At 44.4% G+C, this 27,462-nt stretch overlaps 1 protein-coding gene across 1 annotated transcript in view; it reads right to left on the bottom strand.

Annotated features, from left to right (window-relative positions):
* Nucleotides 1–11,490: 11,490 nt before the first annotated feature.
* LOC144142069 (venom metalloproteinase antarease TserMP_A-like) overlaps nucleotides 11,491–27,462 on the bottom strand; it is a 50,360-nt gene continuing 34,388 nt past the window's right edge. Inside the window, exons 7-14 of the mRNA XM_077673498.1 lie at nucleotides 27,103–27,174; nucleotides 26,881–27,023; nucleotides 26,728–26,780; nucleotides 26,019–26,127; nucleotides 15,444–15,611; nucleotides 12,094–12,244; nucleotides 11,903–12,025; nucleotides 11,491–11,637 (exon numbers count right to left, since the gene is read on the bottom strand). Of these exons, the coding sequence (XP_077529624.1) occupies nucleotides 11,578–11,637; nucleotides 11,903–12,025; nucleotides 12,094–12,244; nucleotides 15,444–15,611; nucleotides 26,019–26,127; nucleotides 26,728–26,780; nucleotides 26,881–27,023; nucleotides 27,103–27,174 (879 nt within the window). The 3' untranslated portion in view covers nucleotides 11,491–11,577. The remainder of the gene's footprint in view (nucleotides 11,638–11,902; nucleotides 12,026–12,093; nucleotides 12,245–15,443; nucleotides 15,612–26,018; nucleotides 26,128–26,727; nucleotides 26,781–26,880; nucleotides 27,024–27,102; nucleotides 27,175–27,462) is intronic.

The following is a 27,462-nucleotide window of genomic DNA, read 5'->3' as shown; positions in this document are numbered from 1 at the left end:
GTCTGCCTGTCTGTCTGTCTGTCCGTCCGTCCGTCTGTCTGTCTGTGTGTCTGTCTGTCTGTCTGTCTGTCTGTATGTCTGTGTCTGTCACTTGATTCAGCCACCAGGTCAAAGTGAACGAAGATGGGGAAGGAGACGTTTATATACCCTTTTTCATTGCTATCATCCAAGTCTGGTGGCAATGTTCATACCTGTTACATTGTTGAGCCAACACAAAAGATTACGGATATCTGGTTCAAAACATCAATACATATTTGATATTAAGTGTTTCCTAAATAAACATGCATGAATGCTTATAAAACCCTGCCAGAAAAAGTGGTCACCCGTGGTGCTCCTGGAGGCTTTCTAACAAGTCAAACGGAAAAAGTAACAAACTGTTCCAACAACTGGCGCGTGGCATGCGCGTAGAGTAAAGCCGTGTAGTTCTATTAAGGTTGGTTCTAATATGGGCCATTGATCCTAGATGCACGGGCGTCTCCATTTTATGGCGGCGCTAGCATAGACATTCCGGGCGTGGAACAGTGGAGCGCGGTAAATTTTAAATGACCTCGCAAAGACCTAGCTTGTTTATCCTGGTAGGAGCGAGACGGGGAAAAACAGCTTGAGACGTGACGCTAAATGATAAGGGAGACTTTATTTTTGTGGGGCCACCAAGCGGCTATCATGTCACAACGACATATGCAACGAACTGAGAAGATGCAAGGAATATATTTCGGGGCACAGCCCCTTAGGATCGGGGGTTTATGGCGTCCCTTGTCGCCATCCACGTAATATTCATAATCGTCTTATGACGTCATGGTACAATAACACGGGGAAATTTGTTTACGCCTCGCGTTAGACCATAACGCGTAATAAAAAACATCAGAAAACTCGATCACGCCTCGCGCTGGAGCGCTTCGTAAACGGCACTTAAAACACAGGGAAGCCCGTTCACGGCTGGCTCTAGAGAGCTTCGTGCGCCAAAGACAAGAGACTTTTACAGCAAACCTGCATACCCTCTACCCCCCAGCAGTTACATCTCTATTGGGTAAAACGTCAAGGCGCCAAGAATACACTTATCCACTGCATGATTCGCCCCTCCTCAAGTTTCATGGTAGTGAAGATGTCCCGGCAAATTTTCAGAACTGGTATTTGTCTTATGTACCGTTGACCAAACTCTGAATTGTAATTGGCTGTGGAGTCTAATTCATTCGGTAGTCTTTGCTACTCTATTGAGATGTGCACTGTCTTTTTAAGAATGTAAGTTTCTTTGTTTGTTCGGTGTTCAAGCGCCATCGTCTGTGTTTTTGAACCCTGATTAGCCCCAGTCACCACTGAGTATATCCAAAAACACTGCGGAGTTTTCAGTACACTGCTTTGTTTAAAGATACCGACTCCAACAACAGGGTCAAAACGTTTCTGCATTGGTTTTTCTTTAGACGCTCTTTGGTTAAAGCTTGCTGTACGGTAGCATGTTGAGTGATAAAATTTCAGTATTAGCCAGTTTTCCCTATAGTAAGAAAATGTTTTTATCGGACAATAATTTGTTATCGGACAATAATTTGAGAAATCTATTCCGGTATTGTTCTAAGCTGAAGAACGTTATGACCACATGAGACAACCCGCGCATACGCACACCTAGAGGCCATATCGTAACACCAAGTGGAACGTGCTTATCACGCCTTACCATAGACGGTACACTGCTGCAGACGGTACACGTACACTCAGCGTTCACCATTTTGCCTAACTGCTCCCACGATGTCATTCTTGGAATGAACTTTCTGACGGACACTGCCGCAATAATTGATGTCCAGACAAAATCGGTGACTTTTTACTCTGACCCTTCATGACGCCTTAAGCGAATCCAAAACCATGTGCTGCTGAAAGGATCGCCGACGATAACTTCACTCACCGTCCCGCGCAAGCTTGCCGATCACCGTCTACTGTGAAGATGCTGCTTATGACGTCGACGCTTTCGTAGGGGCTGACCAAAGACTGCTTCTCAACCGCGGTGTCTGTGCAGCAAGAGGCATTGAGCGCTTTAAACAACGACAATCCCCCGTCTTGTTCACAAATTTCGCCAATGAGTACCAGCGTTTAAACAACGGCACTGCGATTGCGTTCCTCGAAGAAACAGAAGAAGAAGGGATGTGATCGCAGTCGCCGACTTTGAACGCGCCCCGGAAGATACCTTTGAGCTTCCGCATTCCTTCAACCTGAATTCGCGGCTACCGCAAGAACAACAGAACAAACTATTGGCTTTGCTGCGTCGCTACAGCGAGTTTTTTGTGCCGAACACACAACTACGTCAGACACCCATAGCAGAGAACCAAATAATAATCGAAGATGGAGCTAGACCTACCCGACAGTCACCGTACCACGTGTCTTCACACGACCGCGAAGCCATCCGGACACAAGTGGAAGACATGCTCAGCGGCGACATTATACAGCAGTCGAAAAGACCCTGTGCTGCGCCGGTCGTACTCCTGAAGAAAAAAGACGGCACATTATGTCTTGCGTTGATTACCGGCGACTCAATAAAATCACCAAAAAGGACGTGTACCCCGTGCCATGAATCGACAACGCCCTCGATCACCTCTCCCAAGCGAAGTACTTCTCATTTATGGACCTAAAGACAGGCAACTTGCAAATAAAAGTGAACGAGGGAGACCGAGAAAGACTGCATTTATAACACCGAACGGCTTTTACGAGTTTAAGGTGATGCCGTTCCGGCGGTGCCCGTCACCAGGAACATCGCAAAGGCTCATGGACACCATGCTTGGCTGGCCTAAACTGGCACACCTGTGGCTTAACTCGGCGACGTTGTGGTATTCGCCCAATCTTTTGACGAACACGTCGCAACGTTGTAGTCTGTACTCGAGGCTATTCAGTCGTCAGGGCTAACTCTGAAACCTGAAAAGTACTGTTTAGCGAACGAGGAACTCAAGTTTTTGGGCCATGTCCTCCACGCTGTGGGTTTCCTGCCTGACCCGGTGAAAACTTCAGCCATAGCGAACTTCCAAAGACCGAAGCACAAGAAGCGCATGCGAAGAATGTTCGGACTGTGCGCATATACCGACGCTTTGTTGGCAAACGTCTCACGCATTGCAGAGCCACCCACGCGCCTGACGAAGGATAGCACCCCGTTCACCTGGAAAAACGCACAAGAAAGAGCAATCTGCGAGCTACAAAAACAACTGCAAAACCCACCCGTCCTTGCTCATTAAAACCAAAAAGCCGAAACTGAAATGCGCACGGAGATAGCTGATATAGCCTTGGGAGCCGTCCTCGTCCAAAAGCAAAGCAGTTACGAAAGCGTAATCACCTGTGTCAGCCATGGTTCATTGAAGAAGGAGAACAACTTCTCTGGCTTTGAGAAACCGTGCCTAAAAATTACATGGGCCATTTCAAAAATTTCAAAATTTCGTCCATACGTGTTCAATAGATCACTCAAGGTTGTGACAGACAACCACGCTCTCTGTTGGCTTGCAAATTTAAACAACCCCTTTTACCCTCTTCGGCGGTGGAGCTTGTGCCTGTTAGAATTCGACGTTACAGTCGTCTATAAATCTCTCAGGAAATTGTCCGACACCGGCTGCCTGTCTCGCGCCCCCGTCGAGCCATTGCCTCAAGACTCCAATGAAGACAGCAGATTTTTTCGGAGTCGTGACTGAGAGCGACCTAGCCCACCAGTAGTGTACTGACCCCGACTCACGGGTCATAATCTTCTACCTCAAAGGGTGCAACGTTGCCGTGCCTAGGGCGTTTAAACAAAGCTAACCAGCATTCAGCTTGAAAAATTCCGCCCTCGGGAAAAATGTCTTCAGCCCCAGAACGAGAACGAATTATCTTCTTGTAATCCCCGCAGGCTTTCCTGACAAAATCTTGGAAGCATGCCACGGCACCCCGTCCTCCTGAAATCTCGGCGCAGCTAGCAGTATTGTAAAACTTAAGACGAGCTACTACTGGCCCTGCCTTACAGGCAACGTCACCCACTACGCTCACAATTGCCGTCACTGCCAGCGATGAAGAACGCCACCCACGAGACCCGCCGGACTTCTGCAGCCGAATTCCGTCCCACCGACTCCCTTCCAGCATATTGGAATGATCTTCTATGCGGCTATGCGGTTCCTACGTCATGATCCGAGAACAAGTGGATTGTGGGGGGGACAGAGTACATGACGCGCTACGCAGAGACCACCGCTCTTCCGAGGTGGACTGCATAAGAAGTCGCCAAGTTCTTCATAAACCAAGTCGTGCTGCGACAAGGAGCCCCTGAAGGCCTAATCACGGACCGCGGAACGGCCTTCACTGCGGAGCGTATGCAAGGAATCTCACGCTACAGGGACTCTAATCACCGAAGAACGACGGCGCACCACCCCCAAAGGAACGGACAGATGGAACGTCTGAAGAGGACGATCGCAGATATGCTGTCTATCTACGTCGACGTTGTACATAAGACTTGGGACGAAGTGCTCTCGTATGTCACTTTTGCGTACAACAGGCTGTCCAGGAAACTACGCAAATGACGCCGTTCGAACTTGCCTACAGAAGACTGCCGACTACGATGCTTGACGCCATGCTTCCGCATGTAGAAGACGACGACCTCAGCCCCGACGTCCAAGGATATCTTCAGCGTGCGGAGGAGGCCCACCAGCTCGCTCGAGTTCGTACAACGTACAAGCAGCTGGTTGCTGCCAGGCGCTACAGTTTCCGACACCGAGAAGTCGAGTACCACCCAGGAGACCGTGTTTGGGTTTGGACTCCCATCCGACGACGTGGACTCAGTGAGAAGCTTCTGCGACGGTATTTCGGACCCTTCCGGATTCTACAACGTGTTGGCCAACTTACCTACAAGGTCATCCTGGGTGGGGATTCCGAAACATCACTATGACGCACGCGTCCCGATAGCAGTCCGCGTTGTTCGCCTGAAACCCTACTACGCACGATAACGGACTTTTCTCTTCTTTGTTGGCACTGTCTTTTATAATAGCATTGGGTCGATGTACTCTTAGAAAGTTCGTAATGCCGCGAACGGTGCACTTGATTTGTTTATATCTATGTGGTTTTTGTCGTCCGGCTGTGCCGGGCTGTGCTATCTGTGTTATCTGTGGGCCAAGTAAAGCGCGCGCGTTTCAATTTTTATGCCACGCGTGTTATTTCATTTGATAGGGATAATGTTTCGCCCCAACGCCTCCAGCCTAGAATAGTCTTCTTTTATCTACAGTGCATTCGATGTAACTCGATGGTTCGAGAAACACCCGTGCCGAAAGATAAATTCCTGCAGAGCAGACGCAGCGGCATTCGATTGACTGACATTCGACTGCGCGTCACTTCGTAACATGCTGCTTCTCCGCCTACGTATTTTTGAGCGTTTAAACGAGAACAGGTTCGCTCCAATAAACGTTTTTTTCTTCAAGGCAACTGCCTAGTCTTTGGCTTCGTGACAATATAGAATATAAGTGGGGCTCGCCCGACAAGCTCATCATGCCAGACGGATCCACGAGTGCTGTTCTGGGCCCAACGTTTTCAGGGGAGTTCTACAGGCAACCAATATTTGACAATCCCATATTCCCTCCGTGAACATACAAAGTTGGTAAAATCACGGAGCAAAAGTTGTTTGTCGGCGCTGTACAATCAATGCGAAAGGCCCTTCAAAATATTGATTGTTTTATTCGTTGTTTGTTTCTTGTATTTTAATTGTGGATTGAATATCGCTTTTTACCAAGAAGTGTGCAAAAATATTTTTTTTTCTTTTTGAGATGAATTGAAACACTTTAACTATAGTAACACAATTTGGATAGATCCCGTGCCTCTTTTAAAATACAATGACAGTACAATTTGCTGCAGTAGGTTTCAGTGGTTTTTTTATGGCCAGCCATCAAGTGCGTTGAAACTTGCCCTCACAAATGGACTGATTCCAAGATTTAGAGGACATTTGAACATTACCTTTATTGGAACAGCTCAAAAAATATCTGGCGGTGATTCCTTTCGATATGTGTGTATTTTCATTGCAAATAGCGTGCATCGCTGAACACCCCTTTGATCGACACCGTTTTCTGGACGTCAACCACAGAAAGGGCAGGGCCCACTCTCGCGACAAAGTTTTTTACCTTAGCTTGTGCGGTATCCAACATGTTTCCCAACAACCCAAAACACTTTAGTTCGCTTAAAATGCCATTGTGCAATGCAGTATTATAAGCATTTTCAATATGCAAAAAACCGTTATACCATACCATTTATCAATTAATTCTCCTTTGGTGGAACGTTTTAAGGCAACGACGTAATCATTTCTAGATTGCCCAGGCCTGAAGCGGGCCTTGCAGGCCTCGGAAATACCATCTCACTCAGGGAAGTATACGTCTCTTGTTTATTATCTTCTCAAGGAGCTTCAATATTAAGCTTGTCGCTCACTTGGGTCGATAACCTACTGGAGAGGATGGATCTTTCCGTTCCTCTAGAAAAGCCGTCATTGTAGCCTCCCTTTAGGATCTCGGAAAGGTGTCCCAAAAGCCACATTTTGTTGTATAAAAGGGGGAGTGCTTTAGAGTGTCTTAGTGCAGGTGTTGTATCATGGTGTATGTAATGTTGTCTTGGCCCACATCTGAATATTTATAGGCGCTCAAAGCCGCCCCCAACTCACGTAGCAACACTTCCGAGTGCTAGGAAAATGTTTATCGCTTGATATAAAGCGTATCATTTCTAGGCAGACATTTTTTGTTGCATGGAAGTCTTCCAGTAGTGTGCAGAACTGGGCACGTGTTGAAGTCCTCGAAAGTTTGTTACCCTGGTCTTCAAACGTGTCCCCTGTGGTGCTAACGGGGAGCAGGCTATGGGTCTCTTTTCTTGCGAGTTTACTTATTGGCATCCATTCCCTGCTTCTGTTTTTTATGTCTTTATGAATGTGAAGAAGGCGCTCCTAGTTCCCTTGTTTATTTCATCACGCACAAGCCTCTCAACCTTCTTTTTTTGTTTATATATTTCTCATATTGCCCAGAGTATCACAGTTAATATGCGGTGTTTGAGACGCCTGAAAGAGACGATAAACCAAATAAAGCTGAAACCAAACCCGGAGTAACCTTTTATACACTGCCGGTGTTTTCACGCGTGAATAGTTCTGAAAGGCACCGCCAAAGTTCTGGTGGGAGCTCGACAAATACGGCCGCATGCGGGAGCTCACGCGGTTGCATCCGATTCGAATAATGGTATTCTACAAACAATGAGTATCTCGTTCTATCGTCCTACATTTGGCCATTTTCTTTTTGAGAACATTTTCTGCAACCAATATGATCTCTTTATTGTCGTTTTCGAAGCCCTCCCACTCTTTAGAGTTGCTTCGAATTTTCGTGAATTATGTTTGATGCATTGGGTATTCAGCGATGGCAAAATGTTCCAGTCGCTTTCGATATGTTTTCCAACACAACTGTGAATTGCTCCGGGTGCTCCAGGCGCTGGCAGATGTTTCTCATGTAACTTGATACTGTACTAAGCGTCCCAAATGCGCGGAATATAAACCGGTGCCAGGACCGTGAGTTGAAAGACCGACCACTGAAGCGAATGACATTCACAACCTATCAGAAAGGCTGATCTCCACAGAAAAATCAACAAAAGGTTCCCATTTCTTTTGGCGTTCATCAAAGAAGACGAAGGTCATAGCGGATCAGCCCCAAGATGATGTTCGCAGAGACATCGGTGGGCATCTTACACTTGGAAAATTGCAAGCGACTTCAACGCAAGATCTCCTTACAAAGCGGTAGTACGATTAGCACAGCTATGTTCCCGAAGGCCATGTACCTCTTTGTCTGAAAAAGCAACGCAACTGCTTCTTCGATTGCCACAAGCCGTGACACATGCTGACAAAGAGACAGTTAAAAGCCTATTCTGTCATCTAATATGCAATTATCAATGTTTACTTATTTGAAATTTGTTTGTGTGTGTGAATGGAGTCACATCAGCAGTAAATAAAGGCACACATGTCTGCATTTTTGAGGGAAATAAATGTTTCGTTAAAAAATAGAAAGTTGTCTGGTGTGGGGTACCGAAGAAGGATGCCCTACGCGTTGTTCTGGGCCTCTCATGACCGCCTACGTTACTCGATCAACAACGGCTTTTTCGGGTTGCTGCGAGTGCTGGGTACATCGTAATGTACTTGTCCCTACGGCGTGCTTTAAAATGGAAGGTTTGTTTTAAAGGCAGGTAAATAGACATAGACTATAGCTACAACCAAACACAGATGGCTGATTTACATCTGCAACAATAATAAGAAAAACCGCGCGGTGAAGGCCTTTTATTCCACAAAAAATAGCCGCATAACGTTGAGGAATTCCTCAGCGTTAACGAAAGAGTCCCAGTAGTTGTGATCAAACTAAACAAGTTATCCAGGTTAAAGAAAGTCCACAGCGTTGCCCCAACAGCTAGCTACGATCATAAAGCAATAGGCAGTTTATACGAGGGAGTTGAATCAGCAATAAGGAAGCAAACAACGAAGCTCGCCTATTTGATTGGATATTTTAACACAACTAGGTGAGAAGCAAGTTCAATTAATACCAGTCATAAAATGAAATAGGCCCTCACAGCAGTCCAGGAAATACACTGGTGGGGTTTGCAGAGAAAAATACTGTGGGGGCCATTAACACATTAATCTTCAATCAAAGAATAGGGAATGGACATCCAACAGTCCAAACGATTAAAAAATAAAATGACCACTTCATTTTAAATGACGGCGCAGGTATTATTCAGCGCATGGGGTGCTGGACACGATTCTGAGCAGTGATCATACGACCGTTAGGTTAGCATTAAACTGTATCTGAAAAAAAGGAAAACTCAAGAAAAGTAAGGAAACAAGCATAAAGACAGTACGAGCTAAGATGCGGGAATGCACTGTACCTTTTTGAAACAAATTCGCTCTTCTAAATCAAACCACGACAGTGTACACAGGCTAAGTTACAACCTAACAATGGCAGTCACAGAATCAGCAGCACATGTGAGAAAAGTAGCAGGTAGCAACCAAACTATGAATCTAAATTAAAAACGGGGAAGCGAATAGCAAAACTCATATTATAAACGTTTTCAGTACGGAGGACCAAATTGAATTACCAGCACTGTCGTAATTCAAGCAAAACACATGATATTCTTGCGTACAACGTGGCAGTGTTCAAGAAAACGCTAGAAATAGAAGAAGCCTAGAAACATCTAAGAGAAAGCACGCTCTAGAAAAAAAAGAAAAAAACAGACTATACGCCCTCATAGCCGAGCACGCTTACATTACATATAGCCTTAACAATGTAATAGAAGTAGAAAACGACTGTACGCTACGCTATACGACAGCGACGTTATACCAGTAGCGACTGCTAATTGTACAAGCTTAACTTGTGATGCCCCTCTAGTAAGTAAAGGGGAAGCGGAAAGGGCTCTAAGGAGCATGAGACCCTCCATGGTGGCTCTGTGGCTAAGGCGTAGCGCCATTGAGCACGAGGTCGCGGGTTCGATTCCCCGCCGCGGAGGCCGCTTTTCCGATGGAGGGGCAAAGCAACAACGCCCGTGTGCACGACATTTCGGCGCATGCTAAAGATCCCCAGGTGGTCAAAATTAGTCCGTAGCTCTCCACTATGGCGCGCCTCATCGCCTGCGTTGTGTCGGCGTGCTAAACCCTACAATAAATCTCAAGAGCATGAGAAAAGAAAAAGCTGCAGCTTACGACGGCGTATCTTTGCATCTTTAGAGCACGGTGAAGATATTGTACTAAAAAAATCATTTAAACTATTTCTAGAATGGGTGAGGTCTCTAAAAGTACTCAGAGCGTAAAAAAATGTCAACCGACGTCGGGTTAACAACACGAGGCGAGGCAAAGACCATAACAACTACGGATTCTTTGGCCTTCTCTTAGCATTAGAGAATCTCTCTACAAAGTAATAGTTACCGGTATAAGCGACAGCCGACTTTCTCAACAGCCCAAGAAGGAGGTTGTGTTTAGAAAATGATGCTCAACAATGTTCCGCATTCATGCCATAAATCAAGAAATATAAAATCCGCACAGTGCGTTAAACATTCTAATTGGCATTTGTAGACTATAAAAGAGCATTTGACTCAGTACGCATCGCAGCAAAACACCGGGCAACAGAAGAGACCTACCTATATCTTCCAGACGACCTATATAAGAGATGGACGGGCAGGATGATCCTTCACAAGCAAAGCGACAATTTCACGATTTGAAAGCGGCAGGAAAATGAGATACCACCTCCCCAAAACTATTTACACCCTGTACGGTGAGGGTATTTAGGAATCTTGACTGGGAAAACACCGCGTTACCCACAAACAGCAAATACGGCAGCCGTTGGAGCTTTGCAGACTACGTCCTCTAGCTAAGTTAGTCTTCCGTACACCAGGAAAAATTGCTTGAGGAACTACAATTGGAAACTTTGGCCATGTGGGAAACAATACATATGTACAAATTAGAAGGATAAATCAGTACGCAAAAGGGTCATTTTGGCATATTTAATTAAACGCTGAAATAAGTACAAGAACAAACAGACCTCGAATAGATAGTCAGGTTCACCACAACCTCGAGATAGAAATGGGGCAGAGAATGGGTATGCCCTAGGGTGCAGAAGGCAGCCATTCCTAAAGAATAAAAAGTAAGCTACATCTATCACTGAAAGAAAGCAAAATACTACCAAAGCTCTCTGCCAGTCATGGCATAAGGAGCAGAAACACCGGGCGTTTAATAGGAACTAGAAAAGAAACATGTCCGCTGAACGGGCCATCAAACAAATAATGATAGCAATAGCCTTTACGGACCGGAAATGAGCAACCTGGGTTAGGGAATTAACTCGAGTAGGTATTATAAAAGTTAAAATAAGCAACAAATGGACTTGGACTTCCCTATTATTGGGCGAAATAACAGGCGGTGTACAACCAGTGTAACAGAGCAGATATCAATGACGGGCCAATATAAAAGGCCACTAACCCGATGTAGACACGAAATAAGGAAGTTCGGATTTTGAAGAATGGACTGGAGCATTGCTGGAGAGGAGCAGTCGGAGGCTAATGCAAGAGGCCTTCTTGCTGCAGTGGCCCTCACTAGGCTTTTATGGGAATTATGATGATTATGAAGAAAATTATTATTTCACTCCTTAGAATAAAATTCGCACTTTATTAGCTGACCCTTTGGAACATTTTACGTTTTCCGTTTCCATCTTCCATCCGTTCGTCTTCAAGGCATTTCTCTTACATTATCTCTCCGTAAACACCACCAAGTGCACAATTAGCGCCGAGACATGAACCAAAAGATATCTAAACCACATTTTACTGTCCATGTGCACTACATTGATCTCGCAAGAGTTTCTCAAACTGTGTTTCTTTAAGGTCATTTATTGTGATATGCCATTAAAAATATTAGATGCAATTCAAAACAATCACCAAAAAGGTCCCAAATTGAGACCCCAAGAAAAAGCGTTGAATCAAACATATAGTTTTATTATTATTACAACCAGCCAATTGGTACATCACCTATTGCTTCGAGTAGATTTCTTCGTTTATGTTGCCTAATGCAGTCTTTAATATGACTTTGCAGTATACGTTTCTTCATCTTGCGCGTTGCTACGCTCCTTTAGCTGCGTATTTAGCACGTTTTTCAATGCAGTCACCATTTATGCATACCTGGAAAATAGGCGACATGTTTGTAGCGTACGCACTTCATACTTGTAATGGTAAAATAGACGCCTGAATTCGAACCGCACGTGACTGTACTTGAGAAACCAGGAATGTAGCGTAAAGATTTAATAAACTCGATCGGTAATGTTTGAGGGAACAAAATTTGAATTGCTTTGTAACCAGTGGTTGTAAACTACCACTGATTTGGTTTCATTTCAGAAAAAGTGAGTGAAGAACTTGCTTTTCTCTGGACTGACTGTTTTCTACCTACCGTTTTCACACTATTTCCACATTGCGAGCCATCTGAAAGAAATGTGGGCCACTCCATATCTTCGTCAAAAACGTCATCCCTGGGTACAAAGCACTGAATAGTACAGTTCTCGTCACCCTTGTTCTGTAAAAAAGCAAAGTTTTAGAAAAACGGTTGAAATTTATAGTTTGCTAATTATTTGGGTTACTCACGCTTATCCAATACGTTTCTCTGATTGTGGGATAGGCATTTCTGCATTGCTGGTTTCGATCCGCTGCTTCTCCTGGAAGGAGGGCCGTTTGATCTTCTTGTGCGATTCGCGTTATGGAGCTTGAATAGATGAGGCACTGCGCTTCTCGAGTTCTAAAAATATCAGGAGGAGTTCTCATTAAAAGTTTAGAATAGTGAAAATAAGTATTGCAACAATAAAGAAACCCCTTCTGGAATGTAAAAAAACACATTTTGCTTTATTATGTGGTGCTTGGGTTTTTGTTTTGATTAGTTTATTATAATCAAAGTGGCAAAGAAAAGCCAACGGTTTTGGGCGCAATAGCTTTTTCTAAAACATACAGAGAGTAATAGAGAAAGTTGATCTGCATTCTTGCATTTTGATTGCAGAAATGCCTTTAGGATTAGCAAATGTTCAGCTATGCAGATTTGCCGAAGGAAATACATGCGTACAATACGTAGTAGTTGGAAGAACGGCATTTGCCTATTAACGATGAGCATGGTGATTAAACCATTGAAGGCACGTGCGCACAATAACAGAAAGACGTTCCGAAAGAACAGAAGCGAATGCTTTACTGGCCAGAGTAGACTTATTGCGACAGTCGATTTTTTCCTATAAAGAGGAACCATAGATTGCGAGTACAGAGTGCCGATTAGCCTGAGCTATTTCGCTTGTAGGCACATAAATGTTTACAACGCACCTGGTGCCATCAATATGGATACAAAAGGCCTCACGGAATTCCTACCAGCTTACTTGTGTGCTTTCTCTCCGTCCCTTTACCCTTGTTTGCAATCACCGTCCACGACGCACAAACGCAACCTTCCGTGTGGAAATCTCATTGTTGTGAGGTCGAGTTTCATAAGCGCATCTCGTAGCTTCTGTTCTGTGCACAGACTTTGCTAGAAAACACTTTCAAATATACTTTACTACTAAATTGCGCGGTAGGTTTGGTTCTATTTCGATCTTGGAAAACTGATATAATGTGCTGTAGAGACTGGCAAAGTATTATCGCAAACCCCGCGATATCTTCGCTCTCTTGCAAATTTACGAGCAAGGCATGTTTTCTTTCTTCTGAGTTTCTTCTATGGGATACAGCCGGCTTAGTTTGAGTTCCGCAACTTTTCAATGAATACTGCCAGCAGCTTAATTATAGTTATTGCGTATACCTTGTTCAGTTTCCTTGTCTTGCCGAAGGAAATCTTTTAGCCTTTCGTTTTTTTCGGGAAAGGCTTCGATGTCTCGTTTCCATATGCACACCGGATACAGAGCCCCGTCTTTGTTCTCGTTCGGGGTGAAAAGTCTCATTATTTGTGAATGCATTAAAAGGGACATGCGCAAGTGCCTATTTTTGTTGCAGATTTGTCTGCGACATACATGATGTCTTTCTAGCTGATACGGTCAATAACCTCATTAGGAGTCAAAGCACGGGCGCATCATGGTCGGTGGCGTTACTCTACATGCGAGGACACTTTAGGTGTTATGTTTGTGAATAGAGCTGTCTTACTGCTCCTATTTATGAAGTGTGCGCCCTATAAACACATTGGGTTTTGTTGCCAATTGGGGGGGATTAAACGCAGTGACAGATCCTATTGCAGTGAGCTGCGATTTTAAAAAGACACGATTTTCAGTCGGCGTGACAGGTAATAATTTAGGCAGGCCACCAGAGGTCAATTGTCGCATTCAGACGTGCTTTTGGTTGCTTTGCGTCTGTGTTCTACTCGTGTCTTGATGAATGCCTTGAGGAATTATGAGTAAGAGAGGAATTGTGGACCATGTTATTTTTGTGAAAACATTAGCATGTTTGTTGTTGATACCAATCACAGGCCTTTACTGGGCTAGCAGGATCCTCGTCCCTCTCCTCTGGGACACGCCTCGGAAGAAGGAAGGAAGAACACTTTATCAAGATTGATTTCATTGATTGTAGAGCTTAACGCACCTACGCAACGCCGTCGATGCGGCGCGCTGTAGCAGAGGGTCCGGATTAATTTTCACCACCTGGGGATATTGTACACGGGAATTTTTGCTTTTCAACTGAATCAGAATTGCGGCCGTCGTGGCTGGGAATCAAGCCCGCGTCCTCGTTCTCAGCCGCACAAGGCCTTAGCCACTGAGCCACCGCGGCGGGTAATTTATGAAACAAGGGTGGCCCGAAGCAGAGGGAGGAAGAAGAGGGGCCAAGAGGGCGCTAACGAGCCTTGCAACGAAGCTTGCTGCTGGATAGTACCGAGATAAAAGTAAAAAGTGGTTACGGATGAAGTTAAGATACCCCGCAGTTTTTTGGCAATGCGGTATACTACTCCTGGTGGTTTGGGGAAAATTTCGTGCAGCCGGTTGCTCTGCGTGACAATGTTACATTCTTTATCAAAATATTTGTAAACTTACGCGTCAACGCGTGTTACGTAACCACTGGTTGCAAGAAATTGCTCGGAACCATTACGAGTTGTATACTGCAGAGCTAAAAACCCGCGAGATATTTCAACTTCATTCATTTACACGCTGTTTGTTCCATCTGGGTGCCATCGCTGCAACAAGCGTCGTTGCAAGGTTTGCGCAAGCTGGACTACCACGCAAACAGCCACCAGTTCGGCCTCAATGCACTGCCTGAAAAATAAACAGTGACCTCGGCTGCGACTTCCCATATGTAATCTATGTGCTAGAATATTCAATTCGCAATCTGTAGTATATTGGCCAAACGCCGAAGTCATTTATACTACGTTTTAACCAAAGCGAACTTCTTACTTCCGTTCCGCGTCTTCTACTATCAAGACACGCGAATATTACTGCCCATTTCTTTCATCATATCAAAAATACAAGCCCTCAGTCTGGCTTCCGTACCCACCACAATAGAGAAGTTCAGTAGTCCTTCCCAATTTACAAATTTAACCACTTAGCTTTAGGTGTGGACGAAACAGCGGGATATTAGGCGTCCGGAATTCTTTTTTTTTTCTAACGTTTCAGGGCGATTTTTATGTTCAGTGAAACGACTTCCCCATGTGGACATGTAGTGAGGAAACGTTCCCGATTACGACAAGAAATTTTGGTTTATGCTGGAAAGCCACATGTGCACTTGCAAATTCTACATACGCCATTCACATGACTACAAAATATCCCCAGCGCGCATGTCAACATCACAAGGTTTTTCGTATTTGTTGAATTGCTTAATAAATGTTTTAAAACACCGAAAGAATTTTTTACAAAAGAAAATGTACAACATCCAAGAAACATTACCCTGCCTAAAAGATGATCTGTGAACATAAACTACCCAAGCAATATAAACCTGGTTCATTATTATAATTCAACTCTAAAAGCGTCGCAACTTGAATATCCACCTACCGGGCAAAAATGGACATTTGACGGTTGCAGCACCGAGAAAACTTCATGCTTCGGCTGTCTTTTTCCTGGTGGCTCATAAGATACCCGTCGTACCAAGAACAGCTCCTTGAGTCCGGGGTATATTTGGCGTAGCCGAAGGCGGTCTGTCCATCGTGAGGACATCCCAATCTATAAAACAGGAGAAAGGCAACGACTCTCCACAACGGTCCATACAATTAGTCAAAACCAGTATTTAGACCTGCAGCAACTTGCCTGAGCATTCTTGTAGAACATTTATGGCTTGTTAAAGGGACACTGAAGTGATATGTAAACATTGCGGGATTACTAGCGCAAATTGTAGTCCGGAGTCCCCAGGCCATGTTTCGACCACTCTAGGCGCGTTTACGCGATTTTATTTAGTAGAAAAACTAATTCGAAAACGCTGTCCTCCTCTCTTTACGCTCGCCCATTTTCTGTGGCGTTTTTGTGTGACGTCAGGAGGGGATGAGCTGGCAATTGGCTGCGCCACGGCAGCGCTACTGCACGGCTCCCCGGCCGACAGAGTCAGTCGGCCCAGCGTTTCGTCCGCCGGCCGCCGGCGGGTCGTCGCAATCAAGGCGGTTAAAAAAAAATTGCTTGGTCGCAATTCGTTCGCTTAGTTGAAACGAAGCCAGGACACGTTTGTGAATGGAAGAATGTGCCTTTCTTTACTTGGTTTGTTTGTACACTGTATCTAGCTCCAAGTCAAGGTCGCTTCACACAAGCGCTGCACATGCGACGCTTCGCTGACTGGTACGCCAGTAGGAAAATATAAGGCCTCTTGAAGGCGGGAGAAGAGTCAGCGAAGTCAATATCGGTACTAAGCAAATAAAATCAACTGATATTTTTACCGTACAGCGTAAAACTAGGGCGCGGGAAGCACTTTTTTGCGCTGGGCGAACAAGCACAGTGGTCAGCAGCACGACTACGCATCTGCGAACGCTTTTCCGTTTACGAAATGCAATTGCTAGACGTGAGCTACTGTGGAAACTCGGGCGACGCTTACTGCACGATCGCAGTACAACAAATAGTCACCTAAGCGGCTTGAAATGCCAAAACTAAATAAAAGTGTAAACCGGTTGTACAATATATACCCTATATTAGCAAGACCTTCGCGTCCCGCTCCGTAGCCTAGCAGTCTGAGGCGCTAGGAATTTATTGCAAATGTTTTGCGAGTCACGAGTTCGAATCCCCGCGGGTACGTGCTTTGTTTTTTTTTTTTTTTGTAAGTTAACTTTTTTGTTTTCCGCCGATGTTTTCTATATTGAGTTCACCTTTTTTGGGGCCGCAACGTTCATGGCTACACGAACTAGTTCACAAAACGCGCGCAGGCTGGCACTGGCGCGCTAGCGAGTTCTCGTTGGCGTGCTATTGCCATAAGCACCGACTGCTTGCAGGCAGTAGGCACAGGCCAGAATGAACAGACCCTTGGCTTGGTGCGAACACGCTTTTTACGATACAGGCATGAGGGAGGAGCTCCAAATATGGGGGAAAAGCGCATGACATTTGGGCGTCTGCGGGTACGCGGAGGGCGTTCATGCACTGCGTAGGTCTCGGCTAGTGAATGCTACGACTACAAGCCGTCCTGGGAGGCTTATCTTGTACATTTTACAGCCGACAACATGGCAGAAGCGCGGTACGATGATTACTGAGATATTGAGAATGCCCATCCAACAAAGCCATTGGTTATGTTTTACAGAACCAAAACCGAAACCGAAACTTCTGTGATTGCTAACCTTGGGCATCGTCCAATCACGGCGCCCCTCCTCTCAACGTCACAGCCTTAGTTGGTGCGGCCGCCGCAAACCGCGCATGGTAGTTTTTCTTCTTTCGCGGTTTGTAAAATAATTACCGATTTGTCAACCGGATAAACGATGAAAAGTGTGCTAATTTGAGCCAGTCTACGCAGTGCAAGCAAAAACGGGAGCTTGACAAATTCACTTCAGTGTCCCTTTAAGCAGGCGAATGTGTCAGCAGACTAATTTGGATGGAGGAAACATAAAAAATGATATCTTATTGGCAATATTAATGACTCCATCAGTAACACAATAACAGTACCGCCACCTTTCGGGGAACTTGTTGGAAGGAAAGCGAGACTACTAGCGCACATTTGGCATTACATGGTGCTTTCTACGGGGACCCCACAGAGCAGCTCAACACAACACCCTACGCAATACATCACTTCGCCTGCGCGGATGTAAAAATACAGAATTTTTCCCTGGTAGGCGTGACTGTCCCTGCCACGAGCGCCTCGCTGTACCGTCGTAGGTCACATTTCAACCGCATAAAAGGAGTCCAACACTCCTGCTTTCTTCACTGGGCGGCAGCTGTGAAACTACTTCACCACCGTTATAAAGGTTTTGTTTTTATGGCTTTTTAATATTCGACACTCCAAAAAATTGTTTGCCTTGTTAATATCCCCTGCTTCTGCAACGTGCAGACATGGATACCATTGGTGTAGTAGATTTATTTGTGTCACCACGCTTAAAATTTCGTGCTGAACACTTCCATGGGGGCTACAAATCCACCAAAAACCCAAAGACAAAATGAGAGGGTAAATAGCGAAGCTGAAAGAAAACAATTAGGACGGGAGTAAACTTATTTCGAGAAACCATGCTCACGGAGGTAAATATATTTGTGAAGCTCAATAAGAAGAAAAATAAGTAAATAAAAGTCTTGAAATTCCTCATTAACAAATAGCAGATCCCAAAGAAGGCACTGGATGAATACATTTATTAAACGGATAACCTGAGAAAAGCAACGAAGCGTGTTATTGAAGATACTTGTTGATAGAAAACAGCTCAGTGTAGTCTGAGCAATAATCCCGAACGAGCAATCTTAAAATACAGGAAGTCGTGAAAACCGAGAACAAATATATTACAAAGATAGCTTCGAAGATAAGTGCCAAAATCATTCTGCCAATGGACATCAGTTTATCGAGGTCTGACACCACCTTTCATCATAAAACAGTGAAATACAATATAGTCACACAGTTAGGCTCACGGGCAAAACGCAATAACCCCCTTAAGAAAATAAAGTAATGCGACTAATCAACAATGACCGTGATCTCGGCGGCCGAGCACCTTTGACGCACATGGTCTACGCTTCTTGCATTGTGTGTCAGAAAAATTATGAGCCCATCTAGAAGTCTGCCTGGCAATACTGAACAGCGCTTGACAACACGACGACGATGAAGAGAGGACACAAGAGGCGCTGACAATCAACTAAATCTTTGTTTGAAAGAAAACACATATATACAATCATACACCACACGTGTTTCTTAACGTCATCCCTGCAGAGCGGCGCACCACCAGTCTTATCGTAGCCCACAAAAAAAACACAACCTAAGGCGTCGTGTTTTAGAGGAAAGCATTTTCCGTATCGTAAAGTGTCACAGAAGCGTGGCTAATACACTTCCCTATACTTTTTCTAATAAAAAACGCTTCCACCAACTCTCTTGTCAACTCATCATCATATCGCCAAAGAATACACGTGTCCGTATACAATGGGTTGCATTTTTCTTCACTGTTTTCCTCGTGGGCCTTACAATGCTGAGTGATATGTGCAAATGGATTATTCTTGAGTGAACCATGGTGCTCCAAGAGCCGTACATTGACGCACATGCCTGATTGACCAATGTGCACATTACCGATGGGCCAATTATGATCCCGCACATGTAAGATCAGTTCTTTTACAGTTTTTCCCGAACCAACACTAACAGCGCGAATCTGCATGTCGGAGTAAATTGGGTGTTTGTAAAGGTACCGCAAATATGTTGCACTGCTTGATACATTGAAATGCATTTTTCTTGGTAATTATTACTCCAAGTGAACAAAGACAATTCTGAGGATATGGCCTTGCGACGCCGCTAAATAGGCGAAGAAAATTTAGGGTAATTATCCCCCCAGACGGGCCCAAAAAGCCTAACCTTTTCTGTGATCGTCAAGCCAAACTTATGATTGTAGATATTTCAGATTTAGGGCGCCGATGCATAAGATGGTGTAGAGTGCAGTAGGGCAGCTTTTTATTACATTAGGGCCCTGATAAAGTGAGAATCGCCAAGAAATTGTTTCAGAAACACTTTTTTATTGCAGCCCCATTAATATTTTGAAAACAATTTTGCTGACTTCGGCAACTAATAAAAACGTGTAAGAACATTTACGATACTTTAACGCCATGTAATAGGCAAAATGAGATTTTCGACCCATTACCCGTTTTTCAAAGTTGTCCTTAACTTTTGAGAGCTTTGACATATTCAATTTCAATTTGCTTATGAATGCCGCGAGCAAAATGGTACAAAAACCAATTTTAAAATTTTGTCCGAGAAAGCGTACAATGAGGTGACCAAAATTTCTCAATTTACACCGCTCTGTAAAAGAAACTCACTTCAATTTTTTTCTTAGCGTTAGGTTCGCCATTTGTAGGACATTTTTCCAACCAAACTGTTTCCGTTGCATCTCGTGTTACTCATCTACACAGGTAAAACGAAGTGGCCCAATTACTTACTGACTCACTGACCCATGCATCTAAGCCCAGCCGAACTACTGGACTTAGGAATTGACATTGCCGGACTAGATTTTTCTAATTACTTATTGTTTCTCTGAGCGGGATTTTCGCAAATTATTCCCTAACCAGAAAAAGGGGGAAATTGTGGTTTTCTAAATTTGTGATTATGTCCGTCATCCGTCCAGATATTTAAGTGCTTTTTGTAATATATGTACCCTATAAGATTATCTAAAATGTGATTTTCAAGGTTTTGCCCTTGCCGGAAATTTTGCGGCGTTTCAATTTTGCAGCATATTAGTACTTTTAAAAACCACATCATTTGTTTCACCGCTTGGTACACCCAAGTGGCTTTTGCTGCTAAATTGTACACCTACAATGCACAAAACCAATTTTAAGTATATCGCCCTGCTGTGGCGCTAAACGCGCGAAATGGGCTTTTAAAATGAAACCCATAACGAGCCGAAAAGGCGTAATATTTGGTATGAACACCACGGCAAACTGAATGTCTCATAAAATTAGAATTTGAGGAGCCCATTCCTGACATACTGTAAAAGCTGGATATTGTGAAAATCGTAAGAAAACCGCCCCTGAGAGAATAAGAAGCGGTAAGAAATTGTTCCATTTATTTTTATTTTTATTGCGGGGTCATTGAGATATCATACAAGTTTGTACTGATAGAGTTTGTACTGACAGAATAAAACTGTGTAAAACCTGTTCACGAGATTTTCATAACGGCCATGTTAGAGTGATAATCAAGATTTTTGACGAATGCCTGTTTTTACAAATTTCTAATTCAATATCCTCACCGCTGATATATATTCAGTTTCTTATTTCTCATAAATGCGGCCCAGAAAATTATCCAACACAAATTTCAGAACTTTGTCCCACCAGGAGTATAAGAAAGCTAGCGGAATATTTACCTTAAACCCCTATCGAAGAGATCTACAGTTCAGATTGTTACCGAAACGTTGGCAACAATCGAGGTCGCTACGTTGATCAAAGTTTTTTTTCTGTGCGACGAGTAAAACTGAGTTATTGGGACAACTTGAAATTGTGTAACAGAGCACCGGTATGCAATTTTATCATTCGTTTATAACCTGTAGTTGTGCATATTTTACCGGATTATGCCTTGACTATGTTCTTCAAAGCGATACTGCTATGTGGGGCGGAAGAGGGGCTCAAGCTGCATTTAGAAGTTTTTCCTTACGTCCTCCATCATGATGTACTTCTTTTTAGGTTAAATGAAAATATATCACTGTAGCTATCGATCTATCTCGTTACCGTTTCTTCAGTAGTGTTGATCAGGACCTAGAAATAACATGCTTTCCTGGTGTAAACAACCGCAATTCTCCATTATTCTTTAATGCGGGGTTTTATGTTACCCGGTATTTGGTCAATCGTGTCCGCTTTAGCCTTTTGTACGTCTTCAGGTGAGTAAAATGGGTCAGATTGGTATTAACGCTTCGTAACACAACGGTAACGCTAAACAAAATGACAAATAGATGTAGAATGTCCAACACATTCTGTTTAAGCTATGCTTACACTACTTCCTGTAAAGACGAATGTATCAGGAATACGCAAAGTTAATAAAAAGCTTACATCATTTGGAGTTTCTCATACGATAGGTATTTTTTAATATTCGATTTTGTTTGGAAGAAGCCGGTCCTTGTTGCTTTCGTTTACACGCCCACGTCGGAGCGCTTTTTATCGCGGGAACCTTATTCTGCACCACTAGACTAAACGTTCTTAGGTATTTACTAATATATCCTGTAGTAGTCAAAGCGCTTACAGTTTAAACCATGAAGCGCAAAGAACGACCATTGATAGTCAATAAATTAAGCCAGAGACACGTTCTTTTGTGAACACGCTTGATGACTTTGCGTTTACAGGTAGTGTTTTGACCTCTAAGGATCCCAGAGCTTTTTTTCTTTATAACACTTTTCAGTATATTCACAATTTTTTTTCTAATATGCTCTATCTCTTTCGTTCTTGCTGCAAACAATCCACATCTCTCAAAAGGAACAATTCTCTTCGGAACCCTAAGCTACATGAGTGTAAACCAGGATGCTGGGTGTCCACGCATTGTCACAGTAGTTGCTGCAGGCGGCGGGTAGCTCATTGTTTCGTGTCATAGAGAAAATTGTAAGTTCAGTCCATTTGTGCCTGTGTCACACAAATTTGGAACCGCACTGCCCGTCGAGCGCCTTTAGGTACCAACCGGTACGTTTTCATAGGACCCCGGCTGACAGATCTGGCGACAGCTACTTCTAGCGTCTCTGCTCGACGAACACGCCGTTCCAACCCACAAATAGCCGTAATATAGTGAAACTACCATTTAACAAAACCAGGCGTGCTATTCCAGAACGCCCGAGATTGAGCGGAACTCGGAGCTCTAGCGGTGCCCACCTAACATAATGATAACATTTTGACGCGGTGTTCAATCGCTTTAAAATGCGATTCATCCTATTTCCTCATTACTTGGGGGACGTAACTGGATTAGGGCACGGCGCATTTTTAAGCGCGTTGTCTCGCTCCACTGCAACACTGGTAGGTACTGGGTGGTAAGCACATACAACTACTTTCATTATTCGCTCTTTCATTTTATTGGTCTCTATTTCACTGCAAAGTTTATTTTTGTTTTATTTCAAGCGTTCATATGACCTTTTTGTTTGAAATTTGTCGTCGTAAGTACCAGTTTTCGGCCATTTCTGCCGTTGGTAGCAGACGTGGCAGAAACCAATACCATAATCTGTGCCGATTTAATGTTTATCAAGAAAAAACACCTCAAAAAGTTTATTTCGGTTCATGTTGTATGAAACACCTCAAAATTGATTCATGACGTGCCAAAGATAACATCACAAGAACATTTGTCCCGCTTCACTAAACAGCGGGTTGCGAAACGGGAGTTGTAATTTTGAACTTAGTTCACCGGCTGGTGCCATCTGTTACAAATGTGCGTTCCCACGTGGTATGTCCCCCTGTATCTGATTGTTAACTTATCGGCATTTTGAAAAAAAAGGCCGACACCGACTCAAGTGATGGATGCCCTTGGTCGGGGGCGCATGTTTGTGAGAACGCACGAGGAGACAGAAGACTCACTAGACGCGCTACAATCTTACGAGGAATCCGTGCGGCCGTTGCTTACAAAGCGCATGCAAGCAAACATCACCGACGTCATTTCAGGTGAAATAAACTTGTAAGCCCCCGGGGGCGTCCCTTTGCAGGTAACTTTTTTCGTGGTCTCTTTACATACGCAAGCGCCGCATTTTGTTTTCAGGGTAATGAATCTTCCAAATACAACGCATCGTAATGTTTCTGGATTGCGCTTAATTATATAATCGAATGTGTCAAATGAAATGTACCATATACCCGCCGCGGTGGCTCAGTGGCTAAGGCGTTGCGCTGCTGAGCACGAGGTCGCGGGTTCGATTCCCGGCCGCGGCGGCCGCTTTACTGATGGAGGCGAAAAGCAAAAACGCCCGTGTGTACGAGATTTCGGCGCACGATAAAGATCCCCAGGTGGTCGAAATTAATCCGGAGCCCTCCACTACGGCGCGCCTCATCGCCTGCGTTGCGTCGGCGCGTTAAACCCCACAATCAATCAAATGTACCATATGTACCAAACTAGGCTCCCTACAGCGAAATGTGTGCGCAGTTTGAACTGCCTCGTTCTCGGTCACGGCGCATATCTCGTGTGTCATGGGAAGTTATCGCGTGATCAGCGAACACACGCCGCAGCCTGCTACAGTGCTGTAATCTCAAAGCACGTCCCCGCAGCCGGGTACCGCGTCGTTGCAAATCCTGCTTGACCTCCCGTGCAAAAGTCACCTGGTTTGTTTGCGAGACGTAGGGAGTAGTAGCGTCTGTAGAAAGTGTGTTGGGGAGGCAGTGAGAGAGGTAGTGCCGTAGCAGTGCGTTCCGCCCTCCCTTTCATAATTTCGCTAATCGCTCCAACGATCGTCTCGTGCGGGCTCAGCATACAGCCATCCCCCACGCGCTTTCGCCCCATTTGCCTCTGCCGTTTAGTTCCTGGCATCGCTCGCACGTTTACAACGCTGACGCCGTCACCATCGCCGCTGCCAAACCGCTGTACTAACCGCCGACAGGCTTGCGCACTAAAAAGCCGGTAAACACACGACAAACGAACGCAGAAGCGGGCGCACGCAAAGGCGCTTCCGTGTGCATTACATCGTTTGCTGCTCCTGCGTGTTTTTTTTTTGTGAACAAAGTTTGCTCCGTTCTTTTCCAGTTGAGATCAACCTACAAAACTACACCAAAGTTTGGTTGGTTCTAGAGGGATTTTCTAATCACGGAATACGCGTGCGCACGACAATCTCTTAGCAGACCCCTGTCTCCTAAGCACGCAGCTTGAAAAAAGAGAAGCAACGTGGCGGTTGCAGTAGCAGATGATGCGGTTGTCTGCCCTTTTCACGGAGGTGATGGATAGGTTATGCAGACCCTTAAATTTACTAGTTTGTGTTTTTGCTTTAGGTTGGAGAAGTTTTTTTTAATCTTCGCTCTGTCTTCGACTGACACCGGAAATACTCAGACGTTAGGGCAAGAAAATGTCATTTCCTTCCACTAGTATCTGTGTATTTATGATGTTGTACGTATAGGTCGTTCACAAAATATCAACTCGCAGAAATATCGATCCGTCTGCAGTGCTTCGTTCGGTCGCCCGCTACATGCAAAGGAGCGATTTTTACTTGAAAGTATCGGAGCGCAGCATATCGTTTTGTTGAAATCATCGTGGAAACATCATGGCATGGCCATTCAGGCGGTTCCCAGTGGTGGTCGCATTTTCATCTCTTCTCGGAACATGTGCAGCTTTCCCGCTCATGGCAGTCCTTTCAACAGTGATTACTCTGCAATTTTTTAGCGAAATGAAAACTTCTTTTGCACAGCTAATATTTGGGGTGAATACTTGCTTTGTGCACAGGTTCAAGTCGCGCACGTTGCGCGACTGTGTTCCTTAGCCATGAAAACTATCCCATAAAAGTGCATGGGGAGTTAGATTTGACAGCGAAATACACAAACAAATATTCAGAAACCTGAAATCTTCTTTTAGCGTTTTAATCTTCACGTTGACTTCTAGCTTTATGCCAAATATCATTTTCCTAAAGTGGTTTTTCCAGGTTCCCGAGAGGTTGTAATTTTGAGCGAGAAAGCTGGGTACGTACCGCCCTCCTGTCGAGAAGAATGCTCTTTTTGCAGTGGAAGCTTCTTTTCGATGCCGCAGCAGCTCACTGCGGGTTCATTCTCTCTTCCCCTCCAACATTCGCCATTCGGGGGCATGCTTACCCGGTTGTCCGCCCGACTCCAGGCGCCGAGCCTGTCTGCTCGATGATGCGCCTTTTGCCTCGCTAGTTTAAGAAAACGCGGTGGTCCCTCTTGTATTTCTCGTCAGGGGACCCGCTCAAGGTACACTTCTTTCGAAAAGACACAGCCATGCCTAAAAATTGCGAACCTGCGCAATCTCTGTTTTCTCGTCTCAATCGGCATGCTGTTACAAAATTGGTGACCCGGACAACGCTCTAGTGAAATTGACGGGATGAGATCCGACAACAACATCGCTGACACCAGGCCTGTGGTGTTTGCCACAATACTAAACCTACTACTTTTTCGCCTTAAAACACAAGGGTTTGGTTCACCGAGTGAAGGCCCGCATCTAGCGCCGGTACATCATGTCGCAATCGGCAAAGTACATTGATGGCGTCGCAGGCGTGCCCCAAGAAGTCGCCGATTCTATCGAGGACATTTTGGCGTAAACCCCGTTTGAAGATACGGACGACACCAGCACAAAGACGGTGCTAAATCGTCGTGAGGTGCCTGAAGAAAGCAGACTCCGGCAGCTCTTATCCGGGAAGAATCTAGGCGACATTAGTTGATCTAAGTTGATCTAGGTGACATTAGTTGAACATTAGTTGATCTAAAAATCTTTAGGTTTGTCTATTGTTAGCTGTTTTTTGTGTAGCTCAATATAGCCATTTAGCCCAATATAGCCATTTAGCTCAATATAGCCAATATAGCCAATATAGCTGTGGTACTCACACATGTCCGATTTCATGGGCCATAACTCGTACACCTTTGTACGTTTCACCGGAATCTTCTCCAAGAGCAACTCGGAACATTCCACATGCGGCAGCCACATAACCATAGCCTGCAAAACATTTCATCTTAGGGCTTCTGGAGCACTCTGTGGAAACCTTCACACAGAGTCCAAGAATATAAGCTTTTTTATTCATCTGCCAGACACCATTTTTATGCAACAGTCGATTTTTATTTGGGGGACAACATAATTTTGAACTCAAAAAACGATGAACTACTTCGAAAAGGGCCTCCGGACAGAATGCCGAACTTGCTACATGGCCGTCATATACCAACAAAACTTAAACTGGTGGTGCTAGCACTTGTAATTTTTTCTGATTTTGTAATAATACTTTGTGGTTAGCAGTCAATTCAGGTGTGAAATTTTGGTTCCCTTTATTATTACAACGGTCCTCTCTTTCTGCAAGCAAAAGCCAAAAGGTATGCCAAAAGTTTACACTTAGGCCTCCGTCACTCCTGTCATGATATATAAAACGTGCGAAAAGTACAATTGGGGTCCAGTCTCGCAGGCTATCACCCGTTTTTCTCTAAAACGTAAGCACCTTTAACAAGTCTGCCCAACGTATTTATTGGACTTTGAGATGAAAACCTAATGTGAAGCTAGACGGCATACTGAAAACTGTTATCAGAGTAGTAGTTGTAATGCACTCACCCATAACAGTTCTCTTTACCACTCTTCGGTTTCTGACATCGGCTATGTCTAGACTAGTTCGAGATAAGAAAGAGTTAGGAAATCGGGATTAGAAATTTTCATCTGCGTGTTGCGGAAAATAGTGGCAATGTTTATGGCGCACGTGGTTCTCACCCTGTGATTGCGTAGACAATATCGTATGCCGAATACGTAAATCCTCCGACGAAAACAAAATGGCGCAGTGATGACAGCGTTAAAAACCCATCAATAATTCCAGGGTTACTGGGTGCGCGCTTAATGAACTCTTCCTTTTGAGGCTGTTCAAAAAAACAATTTTTTTAAATGTTCCAATCCTGAGAAACATTTGCTTACGAGCAACAAGAGAAACAAACCCACCGTGAGTATCTCTATAGCCCGAAGTCTAAGTTCAACCTCCGGGTCGGTCACGGTTAAGTACCGCAAGTTTACCTGGATGCATAAGGGAGAAGGTAATGAAGTAACTTATAGTACCTGAGCAAATTATTTGTTTCAAAAAGTAATCTGTGTGCGCTGTATATTCGCTGCGTGCGGCTCGTAAAGATTAGGCGTCTTGTGAGGTAACAAACAATTATTCCGAAAGCAATAGGGGAGCCGATCTAGCAAAAAGGTTTTCCGGAGCGGGCAACAAAACAGCAAAACACGGCATGCACTGAGAACGGCTTGTTAATATAGCCGTTATTGACAAAGGAGAGTGTGACATTTCAAAGGACAAATTGG

This window comes from Haemaphysalis longicornis, unplaced genomic scaffold (genome assembly GCF_048455015.1).
Source record: "Haemaphysalis longicornis isolate Haplotype H1 unplaced genomic scaffold, Haemaphysalis longicornis Haplotype H1 scaffold_6, whole genome shotgun sequence".
Lineage (NCBI taxonomy): Eukaryota > Metazoa > Arthropoda > Arachnida > Ixodida > Ixodidae > Haemaphysalis > Haemaphysalis longicornis.
Note: the sequence above shows the minus strand (reverse complement) of the source record. Positions and strands in the feature narration are given on the sequence as shown.